This window comes from Talpa occidentalis, unplaced genomic scaffold (assembly GCF_014898055.3).
Source record: "Talpa occidentalis isolate TD23 unplaced genomic scaffold, MPIMG_talOcc4v2.1, whole genome shotgun sequence".
NCBI lineage: Eukaryota > Metazoa > Chordata > Mammalia > Eulipotyphla > Talpidae > Talpa > Talpa occidentalis.
The window spans coordinates 94,058,311-94,081,613 of NW_026555331.1; the positions used below are offsets into that span (position 1 = coordinate 94,058,311).

Sequence of the window (23,303 nt, forward strand, 5' to 3'; positions counted from 1 at the left end):
AGTTTTATAGCGCTTTTCTCCACTTCATCTGGTTTAATGTTTATTCTCATATAAATAGTGACAAAAGGTTAGGAGAAGAAAATGACATTAATTAGTTAACCAGGACAAATTAACGATGATTTATTTTAGTGCATACTTGTGACATGTGTTGAAATCACACAAAATTATATGAAACATGTAAAAATTCAATAAAACCATATAAAAGTATGTGTTACTACTTCTTAAATATTAAAAATAAAATATCTTGCACGGATGCATTGGTGAAGGAAACTCTATGGGGACTACACCTGAGGGGGTGGGGGGAAGCAAATATTGTTTAAAAATGAACAATGATGTAAAAAATAAAATATATATATAAAAAAAATAAAATATCTTATACAACATTCATATTCATCAGCACTTTAAGTAAATGATTTAAATGATTTCAATACTTTGTTAGCTAGCTTTTCTTTTGCTTTGCAGTAGATATGTGTTCCATATTTTACAAGCAAAGGAAAGGAAAATAATACTTCTTTAGATGTTTAAGCACCCCAGTGTATGTTGTTATTATTAGTATTAATACTAGTATTAGCATTGCTTCTCAATATTTACAATGGAAGAACTGTTTGAAGAGACCATTTAGAAAAATATCTGCACTAGTTTAACTTACGTAGCTGATAATCGATACTTTTATACCTATCTGATCCCTATGTTCAAATAAAACTATTTCTATGTTAGGCTGCTTATTTAATCCATTAGTAAAGAATGAGTTAATGATAATAATATTATCCTTCAACTTACCCTGGCATTGGTCCACTTCCAGCAAGACTGTACACCTGACGAGGATTTAGTAGATACTGGAATTTTCTGTAAATGCTATAAAGATGAAAATACGGGGAAAAAGTATTTAGTGCTACCTCAAATTTTAAAATAAACATCATCCATTAATAGTACTATAATTATCTGCTTGTAATTAAACATATTCAAAAAATTGTACATTAACAATATTAGTAGTAGCTCAATAGAAACTAGTTACTCGCTAATAATTTAAAACTGTGAGCTAATAATTTAAAACTGAAAAAAATTGAGGCTTAAAAAACAAATCCTAGAAATCTTACTCTAAAGTTGAGGTGTTCGTAGAGGAAGTGGGAGTAAAGAGCAAAAGGAAGAGGGAGAGCAATGGACTATGGTGGAGAATTAGGGCTCATTTTTCCAGAAAGAAATTATTTTCATGTAACAAATGCAACAGGTGCGATTCTAAATACACATATATTCCAAATAGTTGAAATTTACAGATAAAATATGTAATGGAATACAGTTTTTCAAATTAGTTATTATTCTATATATTTTACAAAAATATTCATGTTATATTTACTGATAAGTCTGGGTGTATTTGTAAATTCACTATATAGCTGCTTATATCGCTCCACTCTCAAATCTGCAATAACCCTTACATTCTAGATCATGATTAATTATATTACTTTATGTCTGAAGAAGGTTCTTAGAGAGTCATTCTCAAGAGCGCCCTTTCCCTGGCACCTAAACCCAATTAGTGGGCAGTCCTATAGCTTCTGAGTAACATTCATCAGAGCTGGCTACTCCACCTCACGACTTTAGTGTTCTCTCAGCCGTTCTAGAAAATTCTTATCTACCCAGTTCTGCTTTTTAAGTACAATCATACTTTTTCCATGATGAAAAGTTCCCACTAACATCATGCTGTTTATAATATATTTTATTATATCTAAACTAGTTTATCTTTTATCTTTCTTCTTATTCAACTTCAACTTTAATTTCAGTAAATTTCTCCTGGTTTCCAGAAAGATACCACATCCTTTTACAAATTATTTTTCTCCTTTCACCTGTAAACATCTACTTAGAACCAACTCAAAAATGACCTCTTTGAAGACTGGTCTTCAGAGATAGTCACTTCTTTCTCTGAATGCCCATAGCAGCTTTATTTTAAATATCACTAGCATTTATCACATTGTGTTGCATTATATCTGCTTCTCTGCATGCCTCCTGTGTAACCATGTCTTATTTTCTTATTCTCAGTTCCTAGAAGAGTTTGGTTTCACTCAGGTATTGCTCTCTATCTATATGAAAAAAATGATGCAGGAACACATTCATACCCATTGGTTGGTTTGGGGAAACTCTGAACACACAATTATGTGAACTTTTGCTATTTATCTAATACATGAAAGTTAAAACCTCAAAATATTTTGAAATTAAAACCCTGAATAAAATTCCACTGTTGTTGAAAGATGACTCTTAAGCATTCAGGGAAACTTATGTTTGCATTCATAATAGATTTCCTTTAAAAACATATTTATATATTTTTTGAATTTGAGTGGTCCCTCTTAGTGTACAAATGACAAAACATAAGTTTTGGGAATACTGAAAATATTCTCTACTCCCATAAGTTTCAATTAGCTATGAAATTGTATCTATCTACATTTTTTTAATTTAAAGAAAATTATTTTTATATACTAGGAGAAAAGCAGATATTCAATTAAGATTAATTCTTCATGATTAATGCATTTCATTTGAGAGAAATGCTTATTCTTTTAAAAAAACTTTACTTTTCTTTCAAAACCTCATTTTTCTCTAATTTCCACCATGAATTTAAATCTTATCTAATTCTTTGTGAATTAGAAATCCATATTTCAAGATTCTATAATGTAGACACATGACAGACTGTGAGTAGAAAAGGAGAAATAACTTCAGTATTACTATTTAAATACTATTTGATATCTCTAAAAGTGAGGTAACTATTCTGTTTGATAAAGAATTATAAATATTTAAATTTATTAAATCATTAGTTATTTAAAATAATTTCTATTATGCTTAGTAAGGTAAAAACAGATGGATAAAAAACTTTTTAAGCAGATGTAATATTTTGTTTATTAGAAATAAAAATCTACTCATTTCATTGAAATGAAGATTGAATGTTAAAAAGGCAAGAAAACAAATTGACAGAATTCCATCACTCATGTAATATTTCAATTTCATCATTTGGTGGACCACAGAGAAAATTTCTGTTTATTATCATAATGTTTACATGAATGTTTTTATCTGTTTGCTACTTTTTTGGTCGGGATTATTGAAGAATTCTAAGAATTATTAACACAGAACATCTGAACTTTTGTATGTGATTTTATTTTTAAATGAACATAAGATTTCTATTTCCAATTTTTACTATTAGGTATAATCATCAATTTATTATAAAATTAAAACTTTGAGTTATCCTCCAGCATACTGAGACACCTGTAAATGCAGTTTATTATTTTTCAGATTAAATACACTGTGCTAGTCCAGAAAATATAGCATCATATTCTCCAAAATGCACATACAGAAAATCATAATATATTTTGTCTAGAAACTGGATATGAATTCTATCGTTCAGTGCTGGGTCATAATTTACCTGAAGTTACCTGGTTGACCATTTAGAGAACCAATTTTCATTCAACAGTATTTATGAAGCCATGATATCTGCAAAAATCTTTGTTAAAAACTAGGGGTTAGGGAGGATAGAGAGAATTCAAATACCTGAGTCATGAAAATAAAAATATTTACAAAAGATCATTATTATATTAAATTTTCAACTAAGAGACCATATCAGTTTTATGTACATATAATTCTAGCATGAAAAATATTGTCTTTAATGTTTTATATGTAATTTTAATAAATATATATAAGAAATAGAAAAAACATACCGTTCTCCTTGCTTCCCACCACTTTTGGGATTCACAAAAACTAAAAGTGGATGAGTACCAGGAACAGGAGTGATCTAGAAGAAAATTTAGATATATGGACAAATTATTCACATTATAGATGAAGAGGGCCTAGTTATTTCTATGTCATGAAATGACAGTAAGTGATTTGAAGACTATGGCTTTTCCTATAATCTGGAGGGTAGGCAGGAAGGTAGGCAGGTAGACAGATAAGTAATTCCATTAAACCCTATGGCTTATTTTTTAAATACCAGTATAAAATTAATTAAATATCTTATCTTAATAGATCTAAATTGTGTAATTGTGGATCAAGCTAATATTGATGTGTACAAGCACATCCAAAATGGAATTGTGCACTTTGTATGTATGTATACAGTCATTCCACAAAGAAGTTGAATCTAGCTCGATATAGGGCAGAGGGGAAGGAAGGCCACTGTGTAGAGGGAATAATATTTGAACAGCTACATGAGATGAAATCAAAGGGCACAGTTAGTTAGGCAGTGAGTGAAAACAGAATAAATCAGAATTGAGTGAGGAAAAAAAGATTTGAAGCAAAGAACCAAATTATAGAGTTCTATTTTTATAGTCAACCCCTACTTTAAAGTTTTGTGGCTTATGTGGAATCCATCTTCACAACATCTTGTAAACAAGAATCTCAGTAAGTTTGGTGAGACCCCTTTTGGACTAAGAATTTCAGTTCCTGTCCTAATGGATTTTATGTTCTAGTGAAGAAACATAATAAACAAAGAAACCAAACATATTTATTAAAAGTAGTGATACGTGAAATGTAAAGAAACGAATGTAGGTGAAGGGTAAAGCTGTTTTTGATAGGAATGTTCAGGAGAATGCTAATACTTTATCAGACTTCAGTGCTACAAGATAAACTCCTTAAGACTTAAGACTTTGAGGGAAATATGTTAGAACATTTTCACTTAAACTGTTTAAACAAAGAGGAAGGACATGATATAGTGAAATGGTGGCTTTTAATTATTTAATTAAATGTTTTAGAATACTTTCTAGGGGAGAAATAATAGCAGTCAGAGACATCTTGAGTCCTCTTTCAAAAAGTACATTAATTTAAAATTTCCCAACTTAATATTTTGAGGGCTCTATTGATTGCTTATTAACATTTTTTTTTCTCAAAATGTGTTGAGATGGGAGTTACATTGGTGTGTATTTAATGGGAATACTTTTAGGAGTTTATCTTGTAGCACTGAAGTCAGGTAAAATGTAAGATTTCTGAACTACCCTATCAAAAACAGCTTTACCCTTCACCTACTTTGTTTCTCTACATTGCACCTCAATTTTCAATGTACTTTTTTAACCATAGCAAAAGAACTCTGGGCAGGGAGCAATTTTGAAGGTCTGCCCTCACCCATTACACCTGCATCTTGGAAGTGGCTCTTATTGTTGCAGATAGATAGATGGATTGATTGATTGATAGACAATTTCTTTGTAAAGTGTTTTAAGTTGTGACTTTTGGTGTTTCATCATGTAAGGGTACAAAGAAATAATCTGAATTTAAAAAATGTGTCTATGTTTTGTTTGATGAGCTATTACTAGAAGTTGCTATGGACTAAACTATGTCTCCCCTAATCCATATGTTGAAGCCATAACCCCCAATGGGATGGTAATTGGAGATGGGGCCTTTGGAAGACAATTATGGTTAATGAGGTCATGAGGGTGGGAGCATTATGATGGGATTAGTGGCCTTGATGACAAGAGAGCTCTCCATTGCTCTCTCCACACTACACACACACCACACACACACACACACACCACACATAGTACACACACACACAGCCCTGCAAGCACAGAGAGAGATGGTAATCACCTACGGGCCCACAGAAGAGGGCTCAGAATGAAACTTACCTTGAGAATACTGTGGTCTTTACTTTCCAGCTCTAGAACTGTGAGAAATAAGTACCTGTTGTTTAAGCCATCCAATCCACAGTATTTTTTTATAGTGGTTTGAGCTGACTAATATAGAAGTGCCCTATGGAAACTCAAGAGATGGTCTTTAAAAAGGGAAGATTTTCTGGTCATCTTTTTCTGAAACCAGCATAGAATTTGAGATTATGAGGACCAACAATGATTTTTGATCATGAGATGAACTTAAAGATGTCACAGATGGAGGAAAGGAAAGATAGCAGCAACCCTGATGAAAATGGGAAGTTGTTCTTATTAACCCTACTTCTGGACTTCATTTACATAAGAGAAAAAGGTATGGCTGTCTTGTCTACATCACTGTTATGTTTTGTTAGTTACATGCTGCAGAACCTAATTGCAACTGATATGAAAGACAAGGTATAGGGGCAAAAATTGGATACATATGGAACCAGGCACAGAAGTTCTGTTTTTCAGCAGACATATCAATATTTCTAGGCTTTGAGTAAACAACAAACATTTCATATCAAAATCATGAATTGTCCTTATATTTTATTTTATTTTACACTGTGCTCTTTCATTATTGTATATGGACACAATCATTTTCAGTAAATCTTTTGAATACTTAATTGAAATAAGGAACATATAATTATTAGATGTGATATTTCAATTAATTAATTTAATCTAGTTTATTCTATACCCTGTTTCCTAAAGAACACTAAATAAGGAAAGAAATTCTAGAATTTAGAACTAAATCTAGAGAAGCTATTTTTACATTATAGTGCAAATTGTATATACTTACAGGTATTTAAATAGACTAAAGCAATGTAGTCTTTGAAACAGTATATCTAATTTTGGTGAATAAAATTTGTGAAAATAAAATAATATCACACATTTTCAGTGATATTTTAGTTTTATACTTTCAAACAAATTTACATAAAAGAGGTATGAACCATACAATTTTTTTTTCCTAGTCTTATAAGAGAAAGTTGTCAAAGTAATGCTCTGTCACTCTCATTTACTTTAGGATTGCTACACTCAACCACATTCTCTTACATAAAGTAAGAACAGAAGTCAAAATCAGGACATTAACATGATTGTGGATTAGCTATTACTTTTGTTTTTCCACTTATTTCATTTTTTTAATTGAGATAACATGGGTTTACAACATGTATGTGTAAATGTATCCAATTTTTGCCCCTATACATCTTGTCTTTCATATCAGTTGCAATTAGGTTCTGCAGCATGTAACAAACAAAACACTCCTTAGATATATGTCAGCATACTTCCTTTGTTATGAAATCATTAGTGGGACAATTGGTGAAATGTCAGTGGGTTCTAAGGATTAGGTAGCACTAATGTATTAATTTTATATTCGTCACCTACTCTTTTTTTGAACTGTATTTAATATTTAATAGTCTTCAACAAGATGAAATTCAAATTTTTAACTAATAAATAATTTCTAAATATTATCTAAAAAGTTATTTTGAAATTTGGATTGACATTCTAAACTAGTATACCAATTTAGAATGTCCAAGTGGGGTGATAAAAGTAAAAACACAAATACAGAAACATTCTGTTAGCCTAAAATTATTTGTTCTTGAATGTAAATACTTATATAGCAAAATTTGAAATAGTTTGAAGTGGTACAGTATATAAAACAGAAAAAAAGATGAGTTGCTCTGTTTGAAGGATGAAAAAACCCTTAACCTCTTCTAGATTCCAATCATTCACTGCCATGATTCAGGAATTTCTAGAGATCCTGGGCTTCTCAAAACAGTTTTTAAGAAACACTGCTATAGGAATATATAATTTGACAGAAAACATACTGATGACAGGAGAACATGTTCAAGAAAGATTTTATAGTGAGTATGGCACTTGAAATTCTTTTGTAATTTAAATAGCCTAAGATTGGAGTTTGAAGAATGGTCATAAAACAGGTGTGAAAGGCACTCCAGAAGGAAACAGTTCATACCAGATTCTCCTTGACAGAGTATAGAGATAATAATATGAAATCTTATTTACTCACATAATATTGAGGACAGTTTCATTGAGTTGATATTAAAGAGTATATTAGAGTCAAACTTACTTAGGATCCCATTTCAATAACTCCTTTCTCTCTGAGTGACCTCATTTAATCTTATGTCTTTAAGTGCCATAACATGCCTTTCATTTCCTAATTCATATCTGTCTTCTCTCATTAGTTCTAGATTCACATATCTGCCTGTCATTGTCAAGTGACATAACATGTCATGTTATGTTACTTGACATTCCTTTTGGATGTCCAACAGCATCATAAATTTCTCTCCAAACCTTATTCACAGACATTTCTCCATAACAGTTAATGGCAACTCCATTACTTGAGATGAATGGGTCAACACCTTGGTGAGGTCTAATCTGGTCATCTTAAGCTCATAGAAAACGTTAGTTCTCAGCACTGACACTTGTTTTCTTACTCAGTTCCATTCCTCTTATATCATTTATAATCTCATAATTATATGTCCAGAGACAGGGCCTTAGATTAAAGGTTGTTGTAATACTTGAATTATAGAGTAGTAATTTTGGATTTAGGAAGTTAAATGACAATGAAGAAATACTTACGAAAGCATCTTCAAAGTTGAGGATACCACGGTATCTCACACACACACACACACATGCACAAACACAAACACACACACCCAATAAAAGAAAGGGAAAGAAATATATATACAAACACACTACAACTATATATAATCATATGTATGTATGTATGTATGTATGTATTTATGTGTGTGTGTGTGTGTATATATAATTCTGGTGATTATATGAATGAGATAGTATTACAAATAAAGACACTAGTGATAGGTAGAAATAGTTGTCACAGACAAGACTGCTTCAGTTTTAGGTATTTCAGTATAATGATCCCTTTTTGTCCTGCTACAAACTAGACTTTTCTCAAGTGATCTTTTATTTGGAGATTTTCCTCAAAGATTAATTAGAGACATGGTAACTTCAGCTTTATTCAGTTTAAACAATAGGTCTGTTTTTTGACTTATTTGTTCATATATAGATTAAAATCTGTATTTTTACATTTCTTGCATGTTAAGAGATTGTAGTTTCACTTACATTTGATCATATGTGGTAAGTGTAAACCTATGGTATGAGCGATGACAAAGACAGAGTGCCTAACCACCTCTATTTGAAGTCCCCTAGGACTTGGGTTAATTAATGAGACTCATCCTAAGGTTATACATGATCTATTACTTCCTCTAATTAGAAATAATAATCCTGATCATTATGCTGGTTAGCTGGAAAGAAGTAAGATGAATGTGCTTAACTATGATTAATAGTCTTCTTTAAGCAGTGTAGATCTCTTCTGTCACTGAGTTATATGTAACTGGGCTGCAACTCAATGCTTTTTGATGATATATATTTTTTAAAACAGAAAAAAAATAGTTATCTGGCAGATCTTTTTGTCTTTCCTGATAAAGAACAATCACATTAGTATTTTTATATCATTTACCACAATATAAAATTACTATTTCCATTTTAGATGAAATAGCTGTTTAAGAATATATTATTTTATATTTTACAATTTCTCCAAAATTACATGAATACCTATATGTATCATATTTTAGTTCATTCCATGGAGTTGAAACAGACTATTGCACATGATTATATATCCCTTTTCTATTAAAAATGATGATAATAATTATGATAATATCTATTTACTCAATTTTTTTAAGGACTGATATCTATCCTTTGCTTACTGACAACTTTACCTGACACTTTTATTTTTTATTTTTTTTTCTCTTTTTTTTAATTAATAAATTTTATTTTTATATTCCTCATACATTTGCAATCCCCCTTTTATATGCCAAAGAAAGTTAAGAAAAGCTATAATCTGATTAGAGAAATACAATTCATCCACAGAGAAAGTTAATCATCTTGTTTTTAATTTTAACATGACTAATTTAGTTGTATGTGGTTGAACATTTCAGATTCTTTTTGAATAAAAATAAAATAGAATCTACATTGCTATGTATTTTAAAACCTGTAATACTCTACATGAAGTTTAATGATGGTTTTAATGTCTGGTTAAACCAGGTATGATTATCCACATCTTAGGAAACTGAGACAAGAGAAGTTTCATTTCTTATGCATACATGATTTTGAGCTCAAAATCTGCAACAATACAAAAGTACACAGAAAAAGGAAGTGGTCAAAAACTTACCATTTATATATACATGTATATGTTAGAGTTTGTTAACCAAGGAGATTGGGTATTTTAGGAATAAAAAACAAACACTAAGTCAGATGATCCTCATTCAAACCTTGGTGTTACCAGTGATTATGCAGTGGGATTACTTTACTTATGAACATCACTATACTCTTTTTTGACAATGACAGTAATAATAATGATGTTTATCTCACACATTTGCTGAGAGAATTATACAGGCTAATATATATGTATGTATAGACACACACACACATATAATTGTTATCATAGTATCTATCACAGGCTGTTTAACAAATGTTGCATGTTTCCCTTCCATAAGTATGTGCCTAGCCTATGTGAACTATACTTGAGTTTCAAAATTAGGATTCCATTTCATTATATTTATTGCAGGAACCACAGTAACCAAAGAGTTAATTGAATCAGTATTTGCAATCAATGCATTAATATACAAATGTTGATTTTTAAATAAAATAATCATAGCACTTAAGTTTTTTTTTTTGTTATCAAAATTGAGGATAGATTTCCTATTTGAAATATTAAAATGAGATTGCTACCACACAGATGTGACAGCTAGAAAGCACAGATCCTAATACATTAGTTCGAAAATTAATTTGTATGCTCTTTAAACAATGTAATAATTTTATCGTTCAGAAATTCTTTTTTATATTTTTATTAAAAAAACATTAAAATTTTCTATTTGAGGGCCTTCCTGGTGGCACAAGGGGTTAAGTCTAAGCACGATCAAGCTATCAGCAGCTACTCAACACGAGTTCAATGCCCAGCCAGGGTGCTGACCGACATGGCTCAGCAGACCTCTCCTGTTTCACCCACTGCTCTCCTCAGCAGTGTATTTCAATAGATCTGCCTCTTCTGTACCCCACTCTATCTCTGGTGAATTCTCTCACCCCCCACACCTCTGGCCTACACCCCAGTTCTTATATGCATAAATAAATAAAAATAAATATTTTTCAAAAAATTTCTATTTGTAACATATGTTTCTATTGGATCAAACAATGTGGTAACCTGTTTATTATTATTTAAACAATAATTATTAAATTTTCAATGAACTATTCAAAACAAAGAAAGCTAGACAATGACTGTATGCCCTAAACTATGACTAAATTAAGGACAATAATAAACATAATCCATAACATAAAAGAAAAAATATTAAATGAAAAAAATCGTGTATATTGTCTGCAAGCATGTGAAAAACTTTATCTCTATGTGTAAATGGTTGATAAGGTTTCCTGGAGAACATAAAACTTGAAGCATCTACTTAAAAAAAGAAATTGGAAATTGAGGTAGAGAGAATATAGATAGACAAAAAAAAGAAAAAAAACTTGCAATTTTATAGATTAAGCCACCTCATTGACTGTTCTGTTGGGGTGAGAAGCAGCAGATATAAATATAATGCATTCTATCTATAAGACATCTTAAAAGCTAGATCAAAACACATCTAAATCTTGATATTAGAGATGTTAGGGAAAATACAGAGCTTTCCAAAGAACTAAACTGTGTTTATTTGCACTAGAAATATAGTTGGGGTTCCAATTTTTACTTAAAACTTTGGAAGTTAGGGGGCCTCCCCGATGGCGCAGTGGTTGAACGCTGGCTTGCGAAACTGCCCACAGCCTCTGCAACGCCAGTTCGATCCCCAGCCGCAGGGCAAGGGTCCCACATGGTGTGCAGACCTCTCCTGCAGCCTGCTGCTCCCCTCAGCAGAGTATTTTGTCCATCTGCCTGTTCTGCTCCCTGCTCTGGCTCTGGTGAATTCTCTCACCCTCCTGCGCTTCTGACTGTACCCAGCACTTACATAAATAAATAAATCTTTTAAAAAAAAAAACTTTGGAAGTTAGGGATAATTTATTAATATTCTTTATATGTATTATTCATTTAAAACAAAATATCCATATAAATATAGTTCATTTTATTCATTCTCAATGACATTGTTCTTATAACCAAATGACTCTTCCAAGAGATATATATGGAGAAAGTATAGAAATAAATGATACATATGTATACAGTAATGTATATTTAGTAATAATTTGCAAAATCTTCAAATTGACAAAGATCTCTTACAAGTTTGAATTTAAATGGAGATATCCTAAATGATAAATTTAATCACAATGTCACTCTGTCAATCAACTATAAAACTGACATCTGGATAAATTAATAAGATCTTTCTAAAGTCGTTTACTGAGCTAATCTTCATATTAAATAAATGTGTTGATAGCTGGACATATGCCTTTATAAGAGCATAGAAGTAATGATTACAAAATCTATTAACATTTGAATTTCAAAAGAAATACCTGTAAACCTTGCCCATCCATGGTAACAGAGTTGGCTCTTTGCATTTTGTTCTTGTCAGTCACTTTGTTTGGCTGCTGAGAACCACCCTTTTCTTTTTTCACTGTTGTTAATCTTTCCTGTAAGGAAAAAAAGAGAACTTTTATAAAAATGCTATTTTACTGTTACTAGAAGGGGTAACATACAAAAGAATTTCAGGACTACAAACTTGAGCCCAAGTTTCTAAATTGAGTTTCTAGTGAATAATATGACAACTATTCCTTTCAAATGGCTCAACATATATGACAACTGTATGAGCAAAATATCACTTAAAGAACATGAAAAAAGGCAAATGGAATTGTCCCTATGCATTCAGGTACAACTCTAAGTTATTAAGGACCACTAAAGCTATTTATTTTCATAAACAATGGGACAACCAATAATATAGAATTAAAATTTGAAGAATCTGGTACTGAGCACTAAGAATGCTTACAAATCCATGCAATATTGGATTCCCGAATACAAGATGGACTCTTAAGTTACTATTTATATCAAGGACGGCATACATCTTAAAACTCACATTCCATTCTTGTGAATCTGTTTTGTCAATATAATGGAAAATTTTCTTATAGTTGTCTGCTTTGTTTCAATTTCCTCTCCTCTTACTCTTTTCAACTCAACCCAATAAACTTTTTATCACCCTTGAAATCCACTAAATCAGCTTTTGTGAAAATCATCAATGACCTTCTCATTGAAATATCTAAGAACCAATCATGTTCTCAACTTTTAGGCAGCATTTGACAGATTTGACCTTTTCTTGAAAACTATCACTTTGTACCAAAGACACTTCTTTCCCATACCCCTCGTTAGTCTCTGTAGTAGCTATCTCCTCCAGATTTACAATTGATAACACCTGATCTCTCCCTTGACCCTTTCATTTTCAATATTGATAAGTACTTCCTAGGTAACCTCATTTAATACCCACATTTTCAGTTTTAATTTTATAATGAAGACTTCTAAATTTATTTTCCCTGTTCAAATTTCTCCCTTGAACCTTAACTCCTACATGCAAACATCCCTTTCAATCTCTCAGCCAGAGTCTAAAATGATTATCAAGACTGTAATTTCCAAAACTAACTTATTTTTTTGCCTATACCTCCTGAAAATAAATAAAAAACTGAGGGTTACTCAGAAATTATTATTTAGTTGAATAATATGTATATTATTATTACATAGTTGAAGCCACCATTATCTTTCCGGTCTGAACTCTTCTAACATCACCGTACACATCAAGCTGCTTCTATCTTTTCCTACCTCTGTCAATTCTCTGTATAAGTGCCATATTTATCCTTTCCCATAGGACTCCAGCTACAACCACCTCTTCTTCATTTTTTCATACAATCACATCCCTTTGTCACAAGTTTTATGTTCTTTTTATCATCCTGGGCTCTTTCAATAATTTGCTCTACTGAAAAATTCTCTGTCTACTGACTATCTATTCTCTCAATACTTCAGCTTTGCAGTCAAATGTTCGACAGGCTTCTCTATTTCCTTTAGCATATATATATATAGAGATATATAATGTATATATCTATATATAAATATATATAACTATATATGTGATATATATATATATAACTGTGTCTATAGATATTTAAGGTTATAATGCATAGAAAAGGTGGATGAACAAGATGTGGAGACGTGGTCTGGAGTCAGAAAGTCTGAGTTGAATCCCATTTCTATTAATATAATATATATTAATATAAGTATTAATATACATTTTATATAACTTTAAGAGGCCTTACTCAAAATGGAGAGAGTAATACCTACTTCTCCCTTGTATAAGATTTAAAGAAAAAATTTAAAATTCTACCAGTATACCTATATTGAGTTACACTCAATAAATTGAAGTTATTATGAATAAGGTAAAATAGGTATGGTTCTCTTAATACTATCATTATGTGAAGCTTTTAGTATATTTGTTATACAAAAAAATCAAATTGTTATATTCTTTCTGATAATGCTAGATTTCAAAATAAAGTATCACCCATTGAAAACTCAATTTTGAGTTTTAGAATTTGCTTTGTTACTACAAAGCAGCATGTTTCCAAATATATACATTTAGAAATATATATATATAAAAAATCCCGATATATTAGGTATATTTTTAATAAGTAAAGTCCATGTTTATATTTAGTAATCCACAGCTTGTATTAAGAGTTCAAATATATAATACTGTTGGTGGTGAGTATGAATATAACATCTTTCTGGAATGCCAAATACATATAAGTAAACCTGGAAACAATATTCTATAAAAAATTTGAAATGTGAGAGGTATACTTTATCATATTTACTTGTGTTGCCATACTTACATACTTTCTATACTGCCATTAATCCAATAGTTGTTAACTAGTATTTTTAATTCTTTAAAATGCTTAGGTTACAAGATTTACATAAAAGTTACATTAGTTAGTCATAATGGAAGTGAGCATTTGTGACCAGTCTACTATATATGTACTACTGGACATTTAAGACATGTGTAGGGCCTCCCTGGTGCCTCAGGAGTTAAATCTCAGCACTATCACTGCTATGGCCTGAGTACAATCCCCTGCCAGGGAGCTGACCCACAAGGCACAGCAGACCTCTCCTGTCTCACCCGCTGCTCCTTTAGCAGTGAGTTTGAGTTCTACTCCCCACTCTGTCTCTGGTGAATCTTCTCACCTCCCCACCCCCACCTCTGCCCTACATCCCAATTTGTCTCTGCAAAAAAATAAACAACAACAAAAAAAGACATGTGTGTGTGCATCTGTCAAGAGTTACCAAATCATCTTATTAGTATTATTTTAGTCTTGGGTATGCATATAGGTAGGGACACTCCTGTGTATTAAGAATCTCCAATGAGCAGACAGCAGTAGATTAAGTGGCTTCATGTCTCTCCAGAGAGTCACCGCTCTGAGTAAACTGTGGTATAGATGAAACATATGCTGCTTTATAGTAACAAAGAAAATTCTAAAACTCAAAATTGAGTTTTCAATGGGTGATATTTTATTTTGAAACCTAGCATTATCAGAAAGAATATAACAATTTAAGACTCTTCAGTATATGTAAATTTCATTATATAATCTAGAAAGTATTAAAATAGTAAACTTTTATTTAAACACACACATCAATTCAAAAATTGGGGAGATACACACCCATTTAATTTTCTCCAGAGATGTCTTATGTTTATTTATGTTTATTTCTATCTTGCATTTTTTCTATTTAAGCTGCATGAGCTAACAGGAGGCTAGCTGGACACTTTTCCTTATCTCCATTGAGAAAAACCTGTACTTCTTCCTATACTAAATGAGGGTTAGGAAGGAAGAAGCAATTGCATTCTTGAACATCTGTCCACAAAAATTTCACCCGTCTGTTTTGAGAATTTATTAACCTTGACTGGCGGACTGTTTTATGATATTTAAGAGAATTACTCTCAATGGTGATGTTATTGAAAAATTTCAGGAAGAACACACCAAACGTATTTTACATCATTATTGAGAATGAAATTACTCTCTTATAATAGGGGGCAATGCCCATCACTTGATCTTCAGGTTTTTTTTTTAAGTTTTTGGGCTCTAAACCACATTGTACATTCCTTGTTATAATTAAGGCAACTTTTGTTCTGCCAGATAAATTATCCCTGATACAAAAAAAGAGTTGGAAAATTATTGTTGTAATCAATAGAAATGATTGAAATGTTGAAAAGAGCTACTCTAGCCAAGAAATAATCATGAAAGAATATAGAGCCTATAACTACAAAATATAAAATAGTTATTGATATTTCAGCATTTTCAAATATCAACCACTTGTGTTTGCTATGCAGACATTTTAAAGATAGAATTCAATGTTTTGTGAACCTTAGCCTCCACAAGTAGCACAACAGATCTTATCTAGGGAATATATTGTATTAAAATTCCAAAAGAATAATCACCGTAATAAACACAGAAGAAAAGACAATTCATAGAAAACAGAAAGATGAAATAAATGAAATAAAAAGACATCACTTTAAATATGTGCTCTAAAGAAATGATTTCTATATCATGCTGCTTCTCAGAGGTATTGTATATCTCTGAAAACTGCTTTCAAAAATGAATGCATACCACAATATTTAAACCTGCTGTTATTGATCACTTACAAACTATAAGCAGCAAGTGATGATTGCCTCAGCCACAGGGTTTTCTTCTTTTTGTCCAATCCCAGCATGAGAGACAGGTAACAGCAAAGCACCTCAATTGGTGCAGAGCCACAAAGAGGGTGCTTTGCTGCCAACAGTCTCCTGCACGGGAACCCTGGACCTGGCTTTCTCCACTAGAGTGACTCGCTGGGATAGAGACAACCCTTTTTGCCACTTGATCTATGCCACAGAAACTTCCCAGAAAGCCTAAAATTTTAACCAAATGTAACAGATATGCATTTACCACATAAAATATTTCCCTGAAGCAGAGATATTACCAAATTTAACATGGCTTATACTGTTTAAGGGCTTTGAGAAACCAATTTACTGATGCTACAAAGCCAAGCCTTTGACTGTTGTGGGATCTGAACATATTTCTAACTGAGTAAGACTAAATCATTTAAAAAATGGTAGACTCTAAATTTACAAGGAAGTCTTTGAAATTGCAGCAAAATTTATTCTTGCTGAGTAACAAGGTAAGTTGAGCTTAAGAAATATTTTATAAAGTTTTAAATAAATTACAAAACATGTTATATTGGGCTACCCTGGTGGCACAAGGTGTTAAGTACAGCACTGTGAATCTATCCACAGCCTCGGCAACACGAGTTCGGTCGAGGGCGGCCAGTGAACTACCCACATGGCACAACAGACCTCTCCTGTCTCCTGCTGGTCCCCTCAGCAGTGTATTTCAGTCAGTTTGCCTGTTCTGTTCCCCACTCCTGTCTCTGGTGAATCCTCTCACCCCCTGCACCTCAGGCCTGTAGCCCAGTTCTTATGTGCATAAATAAATACATCTTTAAAAAAATACATGTTATATTATGAGATTTCCATTTCTTTTTTAATTTGGCTAAATAAATACCCTTTTTAAACAAAAATAACTTTGGGCAAAGGCAAAAGTATGGGGTTGGGTGTGGAATCAATTTTCTTTTCTACTTGGGCAAGTTATTAACTATCTCTCAATCACCTTATAATTCATCTATAAAATGAGAAAATTCATGTGATGACAAATTGAGAAAAAGCAGAAAAAAAGCACTTGCATAAAATAGGCACTCATAAATGGTAGTCATTTTTAAATATAAATAATGAATAACAAGCAGAATTCTTTAAAAAAGGATATTAAATTTTTCAGTTAAGTTTATCACAGGTGTGCTGTTGGTGTGGTAGGAATTAATGACAGGTGCTATGAAAAAATTTATTTACTTTATAGTACTTTATCCACTCACTCACCATACTCGGATATAATTTTTGTGATCTGGGCAGAGTACTTAGGGAGAGATGAGAGGCTGAATATTAATATAACAGAATATAAATATAGTCTGTCTTTAATTTTAGGCAAAATTAAGACTAATATTAAAGTTCCTGAATTTGTCACATATCATGTAAACGTGAAGGTACAATTTGCAACTTAACCCACAAGGTCTGTTTCCCATGTACCACACATGATGCTCATAATTCTCTTAGGATAATTTCATACTGGATCTAAAACACATATACAATTTCTGTATAAGAATTCCTCATCCGGGGCCTCCCCGGTGGCACAAGGGGTTAAGACACAACCTATGAAGCTGTGCAAAGCCACTGCAGCATGAGTTTGATTCCCCAGCCGGCCAGGGAGATGACCCACATGGCGCAGCAGACCTCTCCTGACTTGCCCCGTTTTTCTCCCCTCAGCAGTGTATTTCAGTCAGTCTGCCTGTTCTGCTCCCCACTCTGTCTCTGGTGAATCCTCTCACCCCTTCCCCCGGCATCTCTGGCCTGTACCCTAGTTCTTATATGCATAAATAAATAAATAAATAAATAATTTTTTTTTTTTAAAAAAGAGAGAGAATTCCTAATCAGAGGAAATTAAATTTAAGAATGAGAGGGTCCATACCCAAATTATTTAATTTAATATATGCACTAGTATATAGCTATGATAAAATAAAATTGTGTGTACATGTATAGATGTGAATTTCACTTATGCTTCATTGTCCTTGGCAGTCATACACATAACTAAGGAAAGCTGAAGTTAAAGCATGAGAAGGCAGCCCTGCTTTATGCTCAGACCAATCATCTCTTTCTACCAGTTAAGTTAAATGCTCAAATCACACATTGACTCCCCTGCAATCATCAATGTGTTTAACTCAATTTCTAGTAGAATTTATCTTGTTATTTTAAGCATTGTAAATTACTATTCAATAATAGCATTCTAATATAAAATGAAAGAATAGTTTCCATGAAAAATAATTTGCATGCTTTGGGAAGGTTTTGTGTGTGTGGAATGGTTAATTGAAGTTTGAAGACAACTATGAACCTTCTGGGTATTAATAATTAAAATGAGAGGTTTTCTTTCTTATTCTAAAATTAACCTCACAAATTTCCTTAAGTTATTTGTATGCTTTAAAACAATTGAGACTGAGTATGGCAGATGCTAACACTTTAATAAATGCAAGAAAGGCTATTTACCATATCTAAGTATTATTGTTGTCCTCTTAGAAAAGGCCTTAATCCTGTAAAAATGCAGTCACTGAAAATGCATTTACATATTTAACTATCTTATCTATTTATTTATTTATTTATTTATTTATTTATTTATTTATTTATTTATACAAGCACTGGGTATACTCAGAAGCTCCTGAAGGTGAGAGAATTCACCAGAGCCAGAGAGCAGGGAACAGAACAGGCAGAATGACGAAATACACTGTTGAGGGGAGCAGCGGGCGCGGAGAGGTCTGCGTGCCATGTGGGACCCTCGCCAGCAGCCAGGGATTGAACTGGCACTGCAGAGGCTACGGGCAGCTTCGCAGCCCAGCGTTCAACCACTGCGCCACCAAGGGAGGCCCTTAACTATCATGTTTTAAGTTATGTATGTACCTTTCTATAAGTTCCACCATATATACTTTTACACTTTTAACTGCGTTTTTCATTAGTTAATGAATAACTTTTGCTGATAGTGGAACATAAGACTGTTCTTTTTTAAGATTTATTTTTATATATTTATGCATACAAGAAATGGAGTGGAGTCAAGAGGTGCAGTGGGGTGAGAGGATTCACCAGAGACAAAGTAGGGAGCAGAACAGGAGGATCTACTGAAATACACTGCTGAATGGAGCATCTGGAGAGAAAGGAGAAGTCTGATGCACCATGTGGGTTAGCTCCCTGACCTGGGGTTGAACTCATGCTGCAGTGCCTGGCAATTGCTTGATAGCATGGACACTAAACCCTGGGCCACCAGGGAGGCCCATAACATAAGGTTATGTGTGTGTGTGTGTGTGTGTGTGTGTGTGTGTGTGTATTCACACACTCATGTCTCTATCCATATGCAGACTAAGGAAATCTTTACACCAACATAGTTGAAAACTCTTAGTGACTTCAGAGGATAGTAGAAAGTTTAAGTTAAATTATATCAATATATATTGCTAATGAAAAAAAAAAACAGTAAAAAGACAAAAATATGTTAACAAATGAAAACAAGCATATTATGAAAAATGGTCATTTTGGTTTACTTAGTCTATATGATGGAAATTGCATGTTAAATATAGGAGAGCTTTGGAGATTACTAAATATAAGGAAAAAAACTAAATCTCAAAAACGGTGCCTATATTCTTCTGGTCTATGATAGGGGCTACAAATTAACTCAAGGCCCTGAACTCAACTAACAAATAATTAGACTGAATGATTAAATTTCCAGAAACTGTTGTCACTTGAGTGTATAATTTAACATCTCTTCTTATAATAGTTATGATAACAATGATATCAACTAATGTAAAGAATATAAAAACAATTTAGTATTTCTCTTAGATCAGATACATTGTATTTGGGAAGTAGATGGGGGATGAGTAAGGGTGGTTTGGTAGAGGAAAAAAATAATAAGCCAAAAAAAAAAAAACCCATTATATTTCAAGCATATCTCCAAGTACACTTTCAAGTATAACTCATGTAACAAATGGAAATTTCTAAAAATGTCAATGAAGCAGTTCTATTCTGATTAGAAAAATTTTATTGAGGTGGAGTACATATATTACATTTTTGTACATTTTTTTTATTTTCTAAATAAATCCACATTCTTACATGGATAATAAAAAAATAGTATTTTTCTTTCCCAAGCAAGCAGATCTGAATTATGTTTTAGGGGGACAGTGCCCTGGGAAGAGTACTCTTCAGAGATTAAAAACAACTGAATAGGATACCTTCCCAGAACAAGGTGGAGACTTTGTTTGATTAATGCAAAGCTAACACTTTAATGAAAATAAATGCTATGTCAAGTCCTGCATTGACTTTCAAAATAAGTCATTTTATTTTGAATGAAATATGTGATAAATCTGAACAAAATCTGTGACAATATTTTATTCTAATGACTTTTTATGCAACATCATATGTTAAATGATTAATGCAGATACACTCTTTTTAAAGTGATGGGCACTTTAGACTGAGGAAGAGTTTCTCAATCTACTATGAATGAAGCTACATTTTAATATCTAGGGGATAGAACTGTTTGGGTTTTTTGCAAGGTATTAATATTTACCCTGACAAATAGGTAAGACATTGTCCTTCGACACTAGCCAAAACTCTTTCAAGTAACCTGTATTTTCCCTATATACTTTACTTCACATCATTTCTGCTTTTTCTAATGCTTATCACACATATAGATCAGAAATGCTTCAAATCTATTATAATAGCCCATCATGAAAACCTGAATATCTGTAAATCCAAATATCAGAATATGAGAAAAAGTACACAAATTCATTTTAGTAGGTCACGAAGATATCCCAAAATTGTGTTTATAACAATATAAGATGCATAATGACCTGTAATTACAAGTGTGAAAATTTGCTTACGCACCTCAGGGACTGAAACTCCTGAAGTGGGCAGAGTCTGTTGAAAAGAGAAAAATTGATATTAAAGCTGAAAAAAAGACAAACTGAAAACAAATACCCAAGAAGGTTCTTATATCACTATAGTCCTGTGAAATAAGTGAATAAATTACAAAGGTGTTTTCTTTCATACTTTTTCTTTTTTATTTTACTTTTTTATTTTCATTAAATAAATTAATATTTGTTACAAAATAAGAAATGCTATAATGCAGGGTTAGTTCTAGAATTACTTATGCAAAATACAATTTTGTCCACCCAAAGTATCAACATCCCTAATATCAGTAAAAAATATAATTAAGTAGTAGCAAGATTTTACTTGAATGTCATCTTTTTAAAAAGATGAGGCTAAATACATGGTAAGCTGATCTTCATGACAAAGCATCTACCTTCAGTTATCCAAGATAACTGATATCCAGTTTTCCAAGTCACTTTGGGAAGGTTATTGGTTTTTGACAAGAAACAGATAAAAGGTGACAGAATTTCAAAAGCCTTTGTTCTATGAGGCTTAGAACGTAAAACACAAATTTGTAAAAATTGTTGACAAATCACACATAAAACTAGACAAAGATTGCCTACACTCAAGAGCAAGAAGTACAGGGAAAATGGGGGAGCTAGGAGTTCCCCAACATTCGTGTATCTCTGAGAAGAAGGGAGCAGCCTGGATGTTTCCTCCCCAGATCACAGTTAGGTGGAACCAACGATGTCTGAAAAAAACTGTTACCACAAATATTAGTTTATTTCCTTTCCCAGTAGAACTTCAGGAAGGCAGGACGAATCAAAAGAATAGTCACATCAAAGATAAAGCATCAGAATTCTTCAGAGCTGCTCAGCATAGGAGTGGACTAGAAGGATTCAATACACCCAAAAGTGGAACAGAATGAGAAGATTTTTTTTAAAGATTTATTTATTTATTTGTTTGTTTGTTTATACATACAATCACTGGGTACAGTCAGAAGCGCGGGAGGGTGAGAGAATTCACCAGAGCCAGAGCAGGGAGCAGAGCAGGCAGAAAGACCGAAGTACACTGCTGAGGGAAGCAGCAGGCGGCAGGAGAGGTCTGCGTGCCATGTGCGACCCTCCTCCGGTGGCCGGGGAGCAGCTGGGGATCGAACTGGCGCCGCATAGGCTGCGGGCAGCTTCGCAACCCAGCGCTCAACCACTCTGCCACCAGGGATGCCCTGAATGATAAGATTTGGAGGATAGCACAAGCGAAAACTAACATCTTCAGAATACAACTTCACTTATAAGATATTTTCATAATTGAGTAAAAAATACTGTAGCTGAAGATGTTTAATTGAAAGAAGTGATGAAGGATAAGCTGGGTCAAATTGACAGGAGAATTCCATGGAAGTAACTGCTGTTTCAGACAGACTGACAATGAGTTTGGTAGAGCCTATTGAAAGTATGATCCTTGACTTCTGAATTTAATTCTGTCTATGTAACAGCTAAGGCACCAGGTGGTGAAGAAAGTCTTTGTTCGAGTTTCAATCCTGGATCAGTCCAAAGCTTTTTGTCAGCATTATTATGTTTCTTTCCCAGTTCCTGGTTGAAGCTCAGATCTGAATAAAAATTTCAAACTAGATTAAGCACTTTATCCTATGTTCTTTATTCCATTCTAAATCTTAGACTCAGAAATGTCTCAAACTACAACACTAAGATGACCATCAACCAGTCTGCTAGATCTTCTAGGTTAGTCACAGATGTCCACTGACTTGAGAAGAATCTATGCTCACTGCACATACATCTGTATAGAAAAAGGAACTAGAAATACAAGTGCAATTATTATAGCTATCAAATTAGAATAATAACCAAGAACAAAATGAAAACCTCAAATAGAACCTGTCCATCCCACCACTACCACCAAAGAAAAGTAAAACCAAAAGGGCCTCCCCTGGTGGCACAGCGGTTGAGCGCTGGGCTGTGAAGCTGGCCGCAGCCTCTGCAGCGCCGGTTCAATCCATGGCTGCGGGCGAGGGTCCCACATGGCGCACAGACCTCTCCTGCCGCCTGCTGCTCCCCTCAGCAGTGTACTTCGGTCCTTCTGCCTGTTCTGTTCCCCGCTCTGGCTCTGGTGAATTCTCTCACCCTCCCGCGTTTCTGACTGTACCCAGCTTGCATAAATAAATAAATAAATC

The 23,303-nt window shown here is 33.0% G+C and overlaps 1 protein-coding gene across 2 annotated transcripts in view; it reads right to left on the minus strand.

Moving 5' to 3' along the window:
* The window catches only part of DGKB (diacylglycerol kinase beta), an 835,840-nt gene that overhangs the window by 383,275 nt on the left and 429,262 nt on the right, over positions 1–23,303 (minus strand). Inside the window, exons 13-16 of one of the 2 annotated variants that reach the window (XM_054692401.1) lie at positions 21,137–21,169; positions 12,126–12,242; positions 3,693–3,766; positions 781–855 (exon numbers count right to left, since the gene is read on the minus strand). In XM_054692401.1, the coding sequence (XP_054548376.1) occupies positions 781–855; positions 3,693–3,766; positions 12,126–12,242; positions 21,137–21,169 (299 nt within the window). The remainder of the gene's footprint in view (positions 1–780; positions 856–3,692; positions 3,767–12,125; positions 12,243–21,136; positions 21,170–23,303) is intronic. The other variant, XM_054692402.1, reaches the window with a different exon arrangement.